Source organism: Physella acuta, unplaced genomic scaffold, assembly GCF_028476545.2.
Source record: "Physella acuta isolate Inbredline_101_S28 unplaced genomic scaffold, ASM2847654v3 ptg000622l, whole genome shotgun sequence".
Lineage (NCBI taxonomy): Eukaryota > Metazoa > Mollusca > Gastropoda > Physidae > Physella > Physella acuta.
Window position 1 is genome coordinate 356702 of NW_026732141.1, and position 17531 is coordinate 374232.

At 43.2% G+C, this 17531-nt stretch overlaps 1 protein-coding gene across 1 annotated transcript in view; it reads right to left on the reverse strand.

The window, feature by feature from the left end:
* The window catches only part of LOC131948042 (uncharacterized), a 69076-nt gene that overhangs the window by 39018 nt on the left and 12527 nt on the right, over positions 1-17531 (reverse strand). Inside the window, exons 3-16 of the mRNA XM_059309508.1 lie at positions 17129-17407; positions 15906-15996; positions 15304-15604; positions 8995-10897; positions 8505-8702; positions 8234-8374; positions 7721-7915; positions 7441-7608; positions 5283-5484; positions 4264-4460; positions 2529-2630; positions 1350-1546; positions 916-1059; positions 113-207 (exon numbers count right to left, since the gene is read on the reverse strand). Of these exons, the coding sequence (XP_059165491.1) occupies positions 113-207; positions 916-1059; positions 1350-1546; positions 2529-2630; positions 4264-4460; positions 5283-5484; positions 7441-7608; positions 7721-7915; positions 8234-8374; positions 8505-8702; positions 8995-10897; positions 15304-15604; positions 15906-15996; positions 17129-17407 (4213 nt within the window). The remainder of the gene's footprint in view (positions 1-112; positions 208-915; positions 1060-1349; positions 1547-2528; positions 2631-4263; positions 4461-5282; positions 5485-7440; positions 7609-7720; positions 7916-8233; positions 8375-8504; positions 8703-8994; positions 10898-15303; positions 15605-15905; positions 15997-17128; positions 17408-17531) is intronic.

The window sequence follows — 17531 nt, forward strand, 5'->3', positions numbered from 1 at the left end:
ATCTAGTTAGGGCGTGGCTTATTGTCGACCATCTAGTTAGGGCGTGGCTTATTATCGACCATCTAGTTAGGGCGTGGCTTACTGTCGACCATCTAGTTAGGGCGTGGCTTACCTTGAGGTGGCCTTACTGCCCGTCTCTGCCTGCACCAGTTCCTCCTCTGGGGCCTCCATCACTTTATTGATTGTATCCACCAGCTGTTGGCTAATCTGTGGGTCAAAGGGGGGGGGGGGTAGGATTAGAGCTTTTAATGTAGTAGTTAGTGTGGTGTAGATCATACCAAGTTAAATCAAATACAAATATTCTCGAACATCATATTATGTGCTAAAATCTGTACAAAAGTTCAGCAAGATGTTGACATTTGGTACAAAAGTTCTACAACATGTTGACATTGAGCACAAAAGTTCCGCAACATGTTGACATTGAGTACAAAAGTTCTGCAACATGTTGACATTGAGTACAAAAGTTCAGCAACATGTTGACATTGAGTACAAAAGTTCTACAACATGTTGACATTTGGTACAAAAGTTCAGCAAGATGTTGACATTGAGTACAAAAGTTTTGCAACATGTTGACATTGAGTACAAAAGTTCTGCAACATGTTGACATTGAGTACAAAAGTTCTGCAAGATGTTGACATTGAGTACAAAAGTTCTGCAACATGTTGACATTTGGTACAAAAGTTCTGCAACATGTTGACATTGAGTACAAAAGTTCTGCAACATGTTGACATTGAGTACAAAAGTTCTGCAACATGTTGACATTTGGTACAAAAGTTCTGCAACATGTTGACATTGAGTACAAAAGTTCTGCAACATGTTGACATTGAGTACAAAAGTTCAGCAACATGTTGACATTACAAAAGTTCTGCAACATGTTGACATTTGGTACAAAAGTTCTGCAACATGTTGACCTACCTCCCGTGGTGGTTTCTCCACTGCCACAATCCTGCCAACCTCGTCTGCCACTGTCTGGATGTCCAGCTTGGTCAAGTCACCTGGTTGGTTGACCACACTGTTCAGACGTTCACTGGCATTGCCCACGTTGTCTGGCACTATCACCTGCTCAACATACAACATATCACATAGTCAACATACAACATATCACATAGTCAACATACAACATATCATAGTCAACATACAACATATCACCTGGCCAAAAAGTGTATTTTTGTTCAAACCACATACACACTTAATCACATTAATAAATAACATTCACACATATGTACTCTCATACACACACAGACAGGTATGTGTATGCATATATGCCTATGTGCATCATGCACATCACACAGGATTCAGCCAAAGGACTAGGTCAGACATGCACTTGAGCAATCAATGACCACAGGTACCTGCTCTGGATTGTGTAGATCTGAAGAGATGGGCGTGTCGAAACCTTTCCGTGTGGTGTTGTTGGGCCGAGGTGTGGAGGAGGCGGTTCGAATCCCACTGGACGTGAAGCAGGAGGTGGTGACCTTCCATGTGTCCCAGTAGGCGCCGGTCTGAAGGTCACCTTTACAGAAGGCTGACCCTGAGGGCTGACCGTTGGCTGTAGGCAGGACAAGTACAGGACATTGGTAGGACATTCTAGACAAGTTCAGGACTTAGTGGTAGGACATTCTAGACAATTACAGGACAGTGGTAGGACATTCTATACAATAACAGGACATTGGTGGGACATTCTAGAGAAGTATAGGCCTTAATGGTAGGACATTCTAGACAAGGACTTAATAATAGGACATTCAAAACAAGGACATAATAGTAGGACATTCAAAAGATTCGAGTGTTGTAGGACAATCAGGAGGAGTTTGTGTTAATACATCAAAAACTAATTTCCTACTACCCCCAAAAGTTATCGCAAACCTCAAGTATACAAAAGTTATGTGTATTCCCAATAGAGACACGTGTACTCACCACTAAAGTCTCATGTACTAAAGTCCCTGTACAAAAATCCTGTGTACTAAAGTCCTATGTACAAAAGTCCCATGCACTCACCACAAAAGTCCCATGCACTCACCACAAAAGTCCCATGCACTCACCACAAAAGTCCCATGTACTCACCACAAAAGTCCCATGCACTCACCACAAAAGTCCCATGCACTCACCACAAAAGTCCCATGCACTCACCACAAAAGTCCCATGCACTCACCACAAAAGTCCCATGTACTCACCACAAAAGTCCCGTGTACAAAAGTCCCGTGTACTCACCACAAAAGTCCCATGTACTCACCACAAAAGTCCCATGTACTCACCACAAAAGTCCCATGTACTCACCACAAAAGTCCCATGTACTCACCACAAAAGTCCCATGTACTCACCACAAAAGTCCCATGTACTCACCACAAAAGTCCCATGTACTCACCACAAAAGTCCCATGTACTCACCACAAAAGTCCCATGTACTCACCACAAAAGTCCCATGTACTCACCACAAAAGTTCCATGTACTCACCACAAAAGTCCCGTGTACAAAAGTCCCGTGTACTCACCACAAAAGTCCCATGTACTCACCACAAAAGTCCCATGTACTCACCACAAAAGTCCCTGCTTGTGGCGTAGGTGTTGACCGTGGTACTGGGGAATGTGGCGTTGTAGCCGGTTGTCTTGTCATACAGGCTGGTCTCTGGACACATGTCTGTGGTACAGGAGGTTAGTGGGGGTTACTTACATGTCACAATACTGACCACTACATGTCACAATACTGACAACTAACTCACAATACTGACCACTACCTGTCACACTACTGACCACTACCTGTCACAATACTGACAACTAACTCACAATACTGACCACTACCTGTCACAACACTGACCACTACATGTCACAATACTGACCACTACCTGTCACAATACTGACCACTACCTGTCACAACACTGACCACTACATGTCACAATACTGACCACTACCTGTCACAATACTGATCACTACCTGTCACAATACTGACCACTACCTGTCACAATACTGACCACTACCTGTCACAATACTGACCACTACCTGTCACAACACTGACCACTACATGTCACAATACTGACCACTACCTGTCACATTACTGACCACTAACTGTCACAATACTGACCACTACATGTCACAATACTGACCACTACCTGCCACACTACTGACCACTACCTGCCACAATACTGACCACTACCTGTCACAATACTGACCACTACCTGCCACAATACTGACCACTACCTGCCACAATACTGACCACTACCTGCCACAATACTGACCACTACCTGCCACAATACTGACCACTACCTGCCACAATACTGACCACTACCTGCCACAATACTGACCACTAACTGTCACAATACTGACCACTACCTGCCACAATACTGACCACTACCTGCCATAATACTGACCACTACATGTCACAATACTGACCACTACCTGTCACATTACTGACCACTAACTGTCACAATACTGACCACTACATGTCACAATACTGACCACTACCTGCCACACTACTGACCACTACCTGCCACAATACTGACCACTACCTGTCACAATACTGACCACTACCTGCCACAATACTGACCACTACCTGCCACAATACTGACCACTACCTGCCACAATACTGACCACTACCTGCCACAATACTGACCACTACCTGCCACAATACTGACCACTACCTGTCACAATACTGACCACTACCTGTCACAATACTGACCACTACCTGCCACAATACTGACCACTACCTGCCACAATACTGACCACTACCTGCCACAATACTGACCACTACCTGCCACAATACTGACCACTACCTGTCACAATACTGACCACTACCTGTCACAATACTGACCACTATCTGTCACAATACTGACCACTACCTGTCACAATACTGACCACTACCTGCCACAATACTGACCACTACCTGCCACAATACTGACCACTATCTGTCACAATACTGACCACTACCTGTCACAATACTGACCACTACCTGTCACAATACTGACCACTACCTGTCACAATACTGACCACTACCTGTCACAATACTGACCACTACCTGCCACAATACTGACCACTACCTGCCACAATACTGACCACTATCTGTCACAATACTGACCACTACCTGTCACAATACTGACCACTACCTGTCACAATACTGACCACTATCTGTCACAATACTGACCACTACCTGTCACAATACTGACCACTACCTGCCACAATACTGACCACTACCTGTCACAATACTGACCACTACCCATCACAATACTGACCACTACCTGTCACACAAGTGCCCACTGCCTGTCACACAAGTGCCCTACCTGTCATAGAGACTGACACAGCTGATATAAAGGGCAGCGTCACGTTCCACTGGGCACGTATCATGTCCTCGTTCTGCACCAGCGCGTCGTAGAACGAGGACAGGTACATGTCAGCCAAGTTCCCGCGCATGGGCATTGAGAGGTCTCCTGTTGCAATGGTGATGTAAGTCACGAATTCCGTTCGTCCATCCTCTGGGCTGGAACCAATTGTTTGAGAAATTGGTTTTACAATCAGTTTTAAAATGGATCATCAAAAACTTGATTTAATCAGTTTTAAAATGGATCATCAAAAACTTGATTTAATCAGTTTTAAAATGGATCATCAAAAACTTGATTTAATCAGTTTTAGAATGGATCATCAAAAACTTGATTTAATCAGTTTTAAAATGGATCATCAAAAACTTGATTTAATCAGTTTTAAAATGGATAATCAAAAACTTGATTTACGATCAGTTTTAAAATGGATAATCAAAAACTTGATTTACGATCAGTTTTAAAATGGATCATCAAAAACTTGTTTGACTATCAGTTTCAAAATGGATCACCTAAAGCTGATTTTTATTTTTTACAATGATTAAAAAAATGATTGTAAGATGTATGTATACGTTCTTGTAGTGTTAAATTTAGAAATCTGATTAAAACAGTAAATGAAAACCAATAAAAATATATATGACCGAATTAAAATCGGGGAATAAACACCAAAATATGACCACAATGGAATGACACAGAAAAGATGTTTCCAATTATAAATGTCAATGTTTGATACAGCTAATACCTTCTCATATGGGAAAACAATACACGCTAAACGTAGAATAATTAATTTTAACATTTAACATTGAGAAGGGGAAATAACTGAGTAAAAGTTGTTACTCCATCAATCAAGGCAGTGTTAACGCTCTTGAATGTGTTTGACAAAATTAATGAACCACAAGATTCACAAGCAGTTAAACAGCAAAATTTTAATAAGAAGTGGCTATTAGTAAGATTGATTTATTTTAAAACCCCAAGAAACCACGTACCTGGTCCGTTTGATGAAAGTGATGACGTCACGGACGATGGGTAGGACCGCCCTGAGGGTGTGGGTGATGTTCTTGTTCATCACCGCCATCAGCGTCTCCATGCGGGCTGGTAGCCCCACCATCACCCCCATCCTGTTGAATAGCGCCGCCTCCCTGAAGGTGGGGGGCTTTGTTTGAATGACCCCCCTCAGTGTAATCACATCTGCAATATCATGTACACAGTCATTGGGATGGTATGTACACAAAGTTATTGGAATGGCATGTACACAAAGTTATTGGGATGGTATATACACAAAGTTATTGGGATGGCATGTACACAAAGTTATTGGGATGGTATGTACACAAAGTTATTGGGATGGTATGTACACAAAGTTATGGGATGGTATGTACACATTCATTGGGATGGTATGTACACAAAGTTATTGGATGGTATGTACACATTCATTGGGATGGTATGTACACAAAGTTATTGGATGGTATGTACACATTCATTGGGATGGTATGTACACAAAGTTATTGGATGGTATGTACACATTCATTGGGATGGTTTGTACACAAAGTTATTGGGATGTCACATTAGATTAGATGGGGTTGCTTTTGAGCAAATGTAAATAACACTGCCATTGCATATCTTTGTTCCAAGGTTCGTGAATAATCTGCTAAGTGATAAAGAAAACACAACAAGCTTAGCAATTGTCTCTAGACAAAATGATGTCATTCCAGGAGTTTCATTCAATAAATTTAGTATTCAATGTTGTCTTATGGGGAGGGGGAGGGTGTTAAAAATATTATAAACTAGAAGTGGTAATGATCTGTGAAATGGTAGTTTAACTTTATGTAGGGGAGAAACAGGTCAAGTTTAAACCATTTATCACTCACCTGTAAACTTGAGGAAGATCTTATGACACCAAGATCACTTACACATGATCTTATGACACCAAGATCACTTACACATGATCTTATGACACCAAGATCACTTACACATGATCTTATGACACCAAGATCACTCACCTGTAAACTTGAGGAAGATCTCATGACACCAAGATCACCTACCTGTAAACTTGAGGAAGATCTTATGACACCAAGATCACTTACACATGATCTTATGACACCAAGATCACTCACCTGTAAACTTGAGGAAGATCTTATGACACCAAGATCACTCACCTGTAAACTTGAGGAAGATCTTATGACACCAAGATCACTCACCTGTAAACTTGAGGAAGATCTTATGACACCAAGATCACTTACACATGATCTTATGACACCAAGATCAATCACCTGTAAACTTGAGGAAGATCTTATGACACCAAGATCACTCACCTGTAAACTTGAGGAAGATCTTATGACACCAAGATCACTCACCTGTAAACTTGAGGAAGATCTTATGACACCAAGATCACTTACACATGATCTTATGACACCAAGATCACTCACCTGTAAACTTGAGGAAGATCTTATGACACCAAGATCACTTACACATGATCTTATGACACCAAGATCACTCACCTGTAAACTTGAGGAAGATCTTATGACACCAAGATCACTTACACATGATCTTATGAGACCAAGATCCCTCACCTGTAAACTTCAGGAAGATCTTATGACACCAAGATCACTCACCTGTAAACTTGAGGAAGATCTTATGACACCAAGATCACTCACCAGTAAACTTGAGGAAGATCTTATGACACCAAGATCACTTACACAAGATCTTATGACACCAAGATCACTCACCTGTAAACTTGAGGAAGATCTTATGACACCAAGATCACTCACCAGTAAACTTGAGGAAGATCTTATCACACTAAGATCACTTAAACAAGATCTTATTACACCAAGATGACTTACACAATATCTTATTACACCAAGATGACTTACACAAGATCTTATTACACACAAGATCTTCCTCAAGTTTACAGGTGAGTGATCTTGGTGTCATAAGATCTTGTGTAAGTCATCTTGGTGTAATAAGATCGTATGTAAGAGATCTTAGTGTAATAAGATCTCTTACATACCATCTTATTACACCAAGATGACTTACACAAGATCTTATGACACCAAGATCACTCACCTGTAAACTTGAGGAAGATCTTATGATACCAAGATCACCTACCTGTAAACTTGAGGAAGATCTTATGATACCAAGATCACCTACCTGTAAACTTGAGGAAGATCTTGTCAGACACGACCCTGTGAAAGGGCTGGGGCCTCCATATCTCACACCAGTACTCCCCCTGCAGCATGGCCTGTTTGGGGATCCTCGCCCCTCCCTCCCCCACCCTCTCCAGAATGCTGTAGTCGATTTCCAGATTGTTTGGCAGTTCTGAAACAAAATGGCGCGGGTCACGTGTCTAACCAATCATGTGACTAACATTAAAAACGATATATTAATTAGAAAACGAACAGTTTTCAATTTCTTGAAATATTTTGCTCACGTCCATTCCTTTGTCCATAGGATGACCTCTGGTCATCTGTCATGTCAATGAGAGGGCGGCCATCTTTGAACCAAACTATGACCTCATCAAACGCGGACATGCTCAGGGGGCAGGGCAGGGTTTGGGGCTGGAATGACGTCATGTTTTGGACCACGGTCACTGTATTCACTTCAACGTTGTCAGCAAAAGTTTGGACTGGATAGAAAAGTTATACACACGAAAAGTAAAGACACAAAATCTATGAGACGTGATACTCAAAGCTTGAACACATGAATCGTGTTGACATTCATGAGCCCTACCACACGACCTAGGAGATGAAGCATGAGCCCTATAGGAGATGAAGGATGAGCCCTATAGGAGATGAAGGATGAGCCCTATAGGAGATGAAGCATGAGCCCTATAGGCAATGAAGCATAAGCCCTATAGGAGATGAAGTATGAGCCCTACCCCACGACCTAGGGGATGAAGCATGAGCCCTACCCCGCGACCTACAAAATGACGAATGAGCCCTACCAAACTTGGCATCCTTCTGGCAGATGAACGGCAAGCTCAGGTCACACCTGACTTTTTGGATGGTGCCGTCCTCCAACAGTGAGCAGTTGCCGTCTACAGGTAGGTCAAGGTTCAAGGTCGTGTCCAGCCAGATTCTCCTGCCTGGAATTGAGATCAAGACAATATTTTCACAAACTTTTCTAGTGTCTCAACACTCTCCCAGCACTGGCGCCCCAACTCACCCAGACCTCTGGCGCCCCAACTCACGCAGACCTCTGGCGCCCCAACTCACCCAGAACTTTACTGGCTACGAATCCATCGAGCAGCATGGCGGTGATGTTGCCGTAGAAAGAGTTGTCTGCCGTAGCGAGGGTGGCGCCACTTTGCTTACACATCTCGCGAGCTCGAATCTCAGTCAGCAGTGACCCCTGGGGCTTGTAGCACCTGTCCAACAGGCGGTGACCGTACCAGTTCTTGTCGCAGTGGCTCACTGTTAAGTATACCAAATGTCAGAGGTCATGTATGGCTCAGTGGCTCACTGTCAAGTACACCAAAGGTCAAGGGTCATGTATGGCTCAGTGGCTAACAGTCAAGAGAAGTGTGTTGAATAAATGTGAAATTTTTTTCTAGCAATGCTGAAAAATATTTTAAATTTTGTTTCAGGCTAAAATCTAGTTTAATTAAAGCTGAAATTTTGATTCATTAAGGCTATAATATTTATATTACTTATATAGTGAATGCTAAAGCGTATTGCACTATTACAGAACGAGAGCATGCCGCACCCAATGAAAGCTCCTCTATGGCCTCAGACACACAGACAGACGGGTGAATCTCGTCACAGTCCTTCAGTGCCATCACGTCTATCGGCTCCATCAGCTGACTCTGACGCAGCACTGACGCCGCGTCGATGTCAACCTTTTCCGACGACTCGCTAGAGACGGGTTCCATCCTCTCTGTGGAGAAAAGTTCCCAGTCTCTGTTGGTGGGCGTGTCCAGGCTCGGCTTCTCTAGGCTGGCGTCGATCTCCACGCTGATTGGTTCCTTGCGTGGTTCCTCGTTCACCTGGCCAGGTTTGACTGTAGTCGTGTCTCTGCCAGTTTGTATTGTGACGACCGGGGGAGGTTTGGATGTGGTCGAGGTGGGGGGAGACTCGGATGTTGGTTTCTGTGGCGTGGGTGTGGTGGTTGTGGTGGATGTGGTTACTGATGTTGTTGTGGTCTGTGAGGTTGTGGTTGTGGCTGCTGCACTAGCTATCGCTGCGCCGGCTGGAGGATTTAGTGCCGCGCCAAAAAGATCCAGATCAAAACTGCCGAGCATCTTGTTTAGAGATTCGTCAGACTCGGAGCCTAGGTCAAGGTCAATGCTAGAGGTGTCCTGGGTCCTGTTGGCTCGGTGGTGTTTGATGCGGGTGGTGTTTGCTGATGGTGTCACGTCTTCTTCACCACTGTTGCCGTCTGTGGTAGAGTTATCAGACGTTGAGTTGAGATCTAAGGACGTGGGTGACGTCTTGTCTATGGTGCTGGATGAGTTTGAGGAAACGCTGTCTGTGTTTTCTTTAGAGCTATCCAGGTCAAAGCTCAGAGGGGCGGATGTTGTGTTCTGGAGCGGAAGCAGCCGTTGGAGCAAAGGCTCGATTAAAGATTTGATTGGAGGTAGGGTTGCTCTATTTAGGTTGTCGTTAGATTTGAGTAAATCTTTGAGTGATGATGCATTTTTGGACGTAGTTGTAGTTGGGGTTGTTAGTCGTGTTGTGGTTTGTGATGGTGTTGGTTGAGTTGTTGTAGAAGAGGTTGTTTGTGTTGTTGATGTCGATGTCGATGTATCTGTTGTCGTAGACGATGCTTGCTGAGCTGTTGTAGTTGATGTAGATAATGTACTTGTTGGTTCTGTTGTTGATGTGGTTGTCAAAGACTTTGGCGTCGTGTTGAAGAATGACGTCAGACTAAGACTTGCGGTGGGTCTGAGCAGGGTGCTGGGTTTGGGTGACGTCAGAACGAGGCTGGGTCGGGTCTCTGGTGTTTTCTCCTGCATCTGTGTCACGGTGACCCGTGACGTGTTTAGCGGGGGTGGGGTGGTGCTAGTCAGGTTCTGGACGAGTGGGATTTTTGTCGTGGTGGGCGGAAGTTTTGCTGTGGTGTTTTGTTGTTGCATTGTGCGGACCAGTGCCCGCAGCGGGTTGGATGTTGTGTTGGAGGTCCGCGTGCCGGCCATCAGGTTGGGGAGCAGCAGCTGGGCTATCTCGTTACTGTCCCAGCTCTCGGAGGAGAGCAGGGGCGAGCGGGCCTGCTGGATGGCGTGCTGGGTCTCAGAGGCGTAGGCTACCTGCGGCTGGAGGACACGCAGGAGGGGGTCGTCGTGGGCGGCAATGTCGTGGTCGTTGCCGGGGTTGTCCAGGGGACTGCGGAAACTGTCGATGATAGACGCGGGGTCAGGGGTCGTGGTGCCGGAAATCGTGGTGTCAGGGGATGATGACGTAGTCGTCTGTCCGGATGTCTCGTTTGGAGGGGGTGGGGATTTGGTGGTGGCGCCGCTTAAAGCTGTCTTGGCGTCTGTGGGCGTGGCCTGGATGGTGGGCGGCTGCTCGATGTCTTCAAGGTCCGATGGATCGGTGGTTGTTGTTGTGGTGGTCTGCTGACCTCTTGACCCTAGCGTCGATTGGTCGAGTGGTTTAGGAACTTGTCCGCGCTGAAATGAAGTTGAGTCCATGACAATGTCAGCGTTTATAAACATATCAAATCTTTATGTACGGTATGATATTGTGTAACAATTAGAAAATACAAATCAAGCAAATTTACATAATACTACATATTATTAACATCCAATATGACTTAATTATTACCTATCATAATCCCATAATCTACATCGTATAAACTAACGGTAATCTATCGTTTTAGCGTAATCAATTCGGCTGCAGTAGAAATGTGCGGGAGAGGTAACTGATGAATATATTTTTTTATATAAGTATAATTTAAGTCAAATGTTACAAAACATAACAGATAATTGATTTAATATAACAATCACTGACCAAAACAATTTAAAATATCATGAAACTAACTTTAAACAAGGTGTTTGAGATAAATATTAGCAGATAAAAACAGCGGCCATCTTTCCAAATAAAATTTGGAGTAGTTTCCCTTGATACACATGTCTATTCGTATGTATATTGTGTTGATTTTGTTGTTGAATATACATAGCTGTCTTGTATGACGTCATTTATGGGCGATCCATTTAATTAAGCCTAGTTGTTGTTTTTTTGTCTGTAGACATTAGTCTTAGGCCTACACCTTTTCTGAATTAAGATTATTGTGTTTTTTTAAAATAGGTTCAAATTTTAATTAGTTACATTTGAATACCACATGGTTTGTTTTTTTTTTTTTGGGTTTTTTTTCCTTCTGCTATCATCAGTTTTTTTATTTCTTCAGTAGTCAATGTTTACCCCTCCCCACCACACATTATTACAAAAACAAAATACCACCCACTATATATGTCATAGCGTAGATATATAGAGTTAGACTAGACGAGTAGAGGTTACCATAGGACGGTACGAACTTGACAGTAGACGATTTGGTGCGAGAGTATTGTGCGCGTGTTCAATAAAATTTGTGTGGCGTGAGTGTGACGTGAGCATGGTGCGACAATGTACCGATGACGTAAGACGCAGCAGTGAAGTTAGTTGGGGGTTAGATATAGTAGAAGACGGACGTATTTTTTGATATTGTACAAATGATCTATAAGTGTGTGTTAATAAAGTTCATGTTATTTCATAAACGAAGTTGTTGACATTGTTAATTAGTGTCTGCGGAACATAAAACATAAGAGTGATTCCAGTCCTCCTCACGAGTATAATGGTTGCCGTATGAATAGTAGTAGATCAGAATATATTGAGATTATATATAAATCCCCCCCCCCCCCCCCATCACAATATAGTGATATCTCCCTCTAGAAAAAAAAATTAGATGAACCTATAGTTCGTAGGAAAATTAGAATCTATCACTTAAAAAAAAAGAAATACGTCATTTTTCTAAACCACGCCGTTTCATCCCCCAATAAGCACAACGTCACAAAGTTCGCGGCGCGTGTGACGTCATTTGTCATTAGGCTAATGTTTAAGAAAGAGATACCGCGTAATTAAAAAAAAATCAAAACAGGCACTAAATGACCATGACGATGAGACTAGCGACATTTAGCCTGACGAATAGATCTAAATGACTTTAGTTCGGTGAATTATATTGGTGTTTAATTTATTACAGTGGCATGATGTTCTCCCTCTACTATACAAATTCACGTGCTTTTAATTTCTGCAACATGCTGCCCTGAGATGTTCGGCTCTAAAATGCCCGTGACACAGCGGCTTCGGTAAATGCATTTAGGCTCCCGGTCCCACCTATAAACGTCTGTCCATTAAGCTCCACGCAAAACGTGTGATTAATATGTGGACATAAGCGGCGCTAGTGGTGGTGTCAACAGGGGCCAAGCTCAGCTCTTAAAGGTGCTCCGCACTTCATGAAAGACAAAATTAATGTTCAGATATCGTCGGACTCAGGCGTTTTGCCGACGGCCGTACTCCTAATGCACAGTCTTAGAGGCTGTCCACTGCTAACACTATTTTATGTTAAATTTAAGCCAATACTGAGCTGTGGCTTTACATTAGCTCAGTGGCGTAGCGAGGTCGAGTGTCACCTGGTGCAGCACTTAATGGTGTCTTGGACTCTTGTCGAATATTGTTGACAGGAGCTACTTGGTTTGAGCCTTATTGTCAGAAGTTATTTCATTTGGAGTCAATATAGTGCGGCTTATTTTCGTCGGTAGGCATTTAGTGGCAGGCCCTTTTTGGCGGGGATGATGTGCTCAGGTTGTTAAACACCGCTTAGGACAACAGGCATGCAATAGTTATGATCATTCGTTATGAACAAATGTATGCATGAAAACGAACGCTTTATGTTCCTCAATTTCATTGAGCACAGCTTTAAAGATTCCAAAATAGGCGTCACGCATCCCCCCCCCCCCGGACCACCCTGCGTAAGTTGACGGCACATTAGCATAGCATATGTGACATCGTTTATGGATAACACCATATAACTCATTTTGGGTATTTGGTATCAACATTTTGACAACAAAGGTTATTCAAAATGTATATAGGACTTGACATCTACCATAAATGACATCGCACACTTAAGGGGTGGAGTAACTGGTTTTGAGACGACGTTTTACGCGGGAAATGGGAGGGGTAAGAAACGTGAAACGTTATGTATTTCGCCAAATACAAAAATGCTGAATATATCGTTTTCATTAGAATTATGGCTTGACTTTTTAACAGGCAGGGCAAAAAGGTAATTTTCGACATTACGACTATTTCGTAACGGCGAAAATGAGGGGGGGGGGTTAAGGTGAAGAAAGGTCAAAAAACGGGACGTCATTTATGATTAAATCACTAATTAAAGGAAAAAAGCATGAAAATATTACATGAAAATAGCAAACAAACAATAACACAAACAATAAGAATTAACTCAAACTAATATTTAAATAAACATTAGATATGTAGTGGTAGCTCTATAAAAATAGGGAGTATCTTAATGTGTAAAAATTGCATCTCATAATAATAATTCTAGAACTGATGTTTATTGTCAGTCAATTAAATTGTTTAAAGGGCAGAATTTAAAAAAAAAACGCATGCTTTGTATTTAAACACAAGACTAACGTATTTAATAGCAAACATCAATACATTTCCATACAAATAGAAATTAAAGGGAAATGACTCAAAATAATATTTTCTTAAGATGGCCGCTGTTTTTTCCCACGTTTTCTTTAACTTGCTTTCTCTGTTTGTGTGTTTGTCTTTCCAATCAAATCTTGCGATCGAAATTTCTGGCACTTCCCAGTTAGCTAGCGCGCTGAAATTTTCAGGGAAGCTTTCTTTTGGATGACCATTGAATATTCAATTGTTATTATTACTAAATTGATCAATGGAAACATTTTATTGAGCATTTTAGACCGCTATATAATCTATATATATAATTCTCCTCTGCTAGCCATTAGAAAAAAAACCAGCGACGCGTACCTCGCGCGCAGTGAAGCGAACGATCACATGTCGCCACAGGCTTAGGGGCAGAGAATTTAGCTTGAACCGAGTTTAAACTTACAGGAGGTAGGCCAGTTTGGGGGAGACGATATGGTCGAGTGGTTGGGCACACGATTGCTATCCCACTCGACACGGGTTCAAATCTATGTGTTCTAGTCAGTAACGTATTCAAACAACGTGTTTTTTACGAGTTGTCTTTTTACGAGTTGTCTTTTTACGAGTTGTCTTTTTACGAGTTGTCTTTTTACGAGTTGTCTTTTTACGAGTTGTCTTCGTTTACCCAAAAAAAGTGAAAAGATAAAATCGATAGCAAGATTTTAATGCAAACAAACAGACAAAGACTAAAAAGTAGAAAATAATAATCATTAAAAAAGTTTTAAAAAACCCACGTTTTCTGATTGAACTAAAAAGTAGAAAATAAATGCTATAGGCCCTACATCACAATAATGCAAGCGATCACTCTACTATAAGCGAGCAAAAACGTGGGGCGCCGTGATTTTCTTACAGTTTCTAATACTGTTGACTCTCTACAAGCTCCCTAATAAAAGTCAATAGTATTATCTAATCAATAGTAATATAACTTTTACTTCGGCGCCCCACGTTTTTCATCGCTTATAGTAGAGTGATCGCTTGCATTATTGTGATGTAGGGCCTATAGCATTTATTTTCTACTTTTTAGTTCAATCAGAAAACGTGGGTTTTTTAAAACTTTTTTAATGATTATTATTAATAGCAAATTTAGTATCTGGAACATCGATGTTAAACCTTAATTTCATGACATTTTTATTGATTTAAACCTTAAATGTGGTTTAATATTCGATTATCTTTAGTATTTTAGTAAAATATGCAAAAATATATTCACATCTAAGCCATATTTGATAGTTACCTTATCCCTACATTACTAGTGACGGCCGAATTGATTACGCTAAAGCGATAGATTACCTAAACTAACTATAATCTAACTAACGAAACATAATCTTCGATCTAAACAATCTAGCCTATGACGTCATACCCAGCTCTCAGACGTTGAAGCAGCTTGCAGTGTTGGTGCCAGCTTTTCTGTTGGAGCCGTTGGCCGAGCACTGGAACCCGCGCCCTGGCTCGTTGACCCGGGCTTTGTCTGGGGTTTTGGCGTCACTGTGGCCGCGGGGGAGGCGGCCCTGCGCTTGACCACCCGCCTGTCTGCAGGAGCCAGGGCCCTTCTGACCCTGGGATCCCCCAGGTCTAGGGCCCCGCAGGTTTTGTTCCCCAGCCTGTAGGAGCTGGAGTCGAACTTCCAGCCTCGCTTGTTCCATCCGTAGCGCTCGCTCTCTCTGTGGCCAGATCAAAATACAGAAACTTGGTGAACTTTTAAAATGACAAGGCTTGCCACATTGAAACCAATAAATATGATATTTTGGGTAGTTAAAGTTGTTTATCTTTAAAGATAATAGACACATTATAAACCTTTATTATCATCAAACTTATATTTTACCAAAACATATTCATAAGCACTAATCTTATAAGAGATGTTTCAAGTAGTAATCACTTTCCGAGGTGTGCAAGCAATCACCATTACATGATGTATGCAAACATCATCATTACCCGAATTATGCTTTGAGAAACAATCATTACCCGAGGTATGCTTTAAGCATCCGTGGCTTCATCTCGTCCCAGAGCAGCGTGCCGTACTTGTGGTGTACACCTGTCCAGATGGTACGTACACCTGCAACAAACATGAAACAGGTGCGTGAGTAGACTGACCACTGGTCAAAACCCAACATGACACGAAGGGGGGGGGGGGGGTGAGAAGACTGACCACTGGTCAAAACACAGCTAGACACAGGTGCGTGAGAAGACTGACCACTGGTCAAAACCCAACATGACACGAGGGGGGGGGTGAGAAGACTGACCACTGGTCAAAACACAGCTAGACACAGGAGCGTGAGAAGACTGACCACTGGTCAAAACCCAACATGACACGAGGGGGGGGGTGAGAAGACTGACCACTGGTCAAAACACAGCTAGACACAGGTGCGTGAGAAGACTGACCACTGGTCAAAACCCAACATGACACGAGGGGGGGGGGGGGTGAGAAGACTGACCACTGGTCAAAACACAGCTAGACACAGGTGCGTGAGTAGACTGACCACTGGTCAAAACACAACATGACACAGGTGCGTGAGTAGACGGACCACTGGTCAAAACACAACATGACACAGGTGGGTGAGTAGACTGACCACTGGTCAAAACACAGCTAGACACAGGTGCGTGAGTAGACTGACCACTGGTCAAAACACAACATGACACAGGTGCGTGAGTAGACGGACCACTGGTCAAAACACAACATGACACAGGTGGGTGAGTAGACTGACCACTGGTCAAACACACAACATGACACAGGTGCGTGAGTAGACGGACCACTGGTCAAACACACAACATCACACAGGTGCGACAGACCACTGGTCAAAACAAAACATGACAGGTGGGTGAGAAGACTGACCACTGGTCAAAACACAACATGACACAGGTGGGTGAGTAGACTGACCACTGGTCAAACACACAACATCACACAGGTGCGACAGACCACTGGTCAAAACACAACATGACAGGCGCGTGAGTAGACTGACCACTGGTCAAACTCATGACACAGGTGGGTGAGTAGACTGACCACTGGTCAAACTCATGACACAGGTGGATGAGTAGACTGACCACTGGTCAAAACACAACATGACACAGGCGCGTGAGTAGACTGACCACTGGTCAAAACCCAACATCACACAGGTGACAAAACTCAACAAGACACTAGGGGGGGGGGTGAGAAGACTGACTTACCTATGAGGTAATGTCTAGCTTACCTCTCTGCCGCAGGTAATCAAACAGCGACTCCCCGCCCAAGGTGACGATCGAGTCCAGTTTGACCAGAAACGCCCGCCCCGCCCGACACAGTCCCAGAGCCTCCGTCCATCGCCTCTCCAAGTTGACCTTGACACAGATCCTAGACCGGACCAGCTCAAAACCAGCCTTTGGCACGGACGCCGGGAGCCATCCCGGGGGGCAGAGGGCGCGGCCACTACCCACAGCAGACGGTACGAGGGGTAGTTGCTGGGTCAGTGTTGTGGGCCATGGTACCAATACTGGGGAGTTCATTATGGTCAATGTAGGAATTTTGATAAATTAGGTCGAGTCTAATTTCAGTTATCAGTTTGTTGTACTACTCTAGGGTCGTTTATATACACATATTGGGGAGGGGGGGGGTTG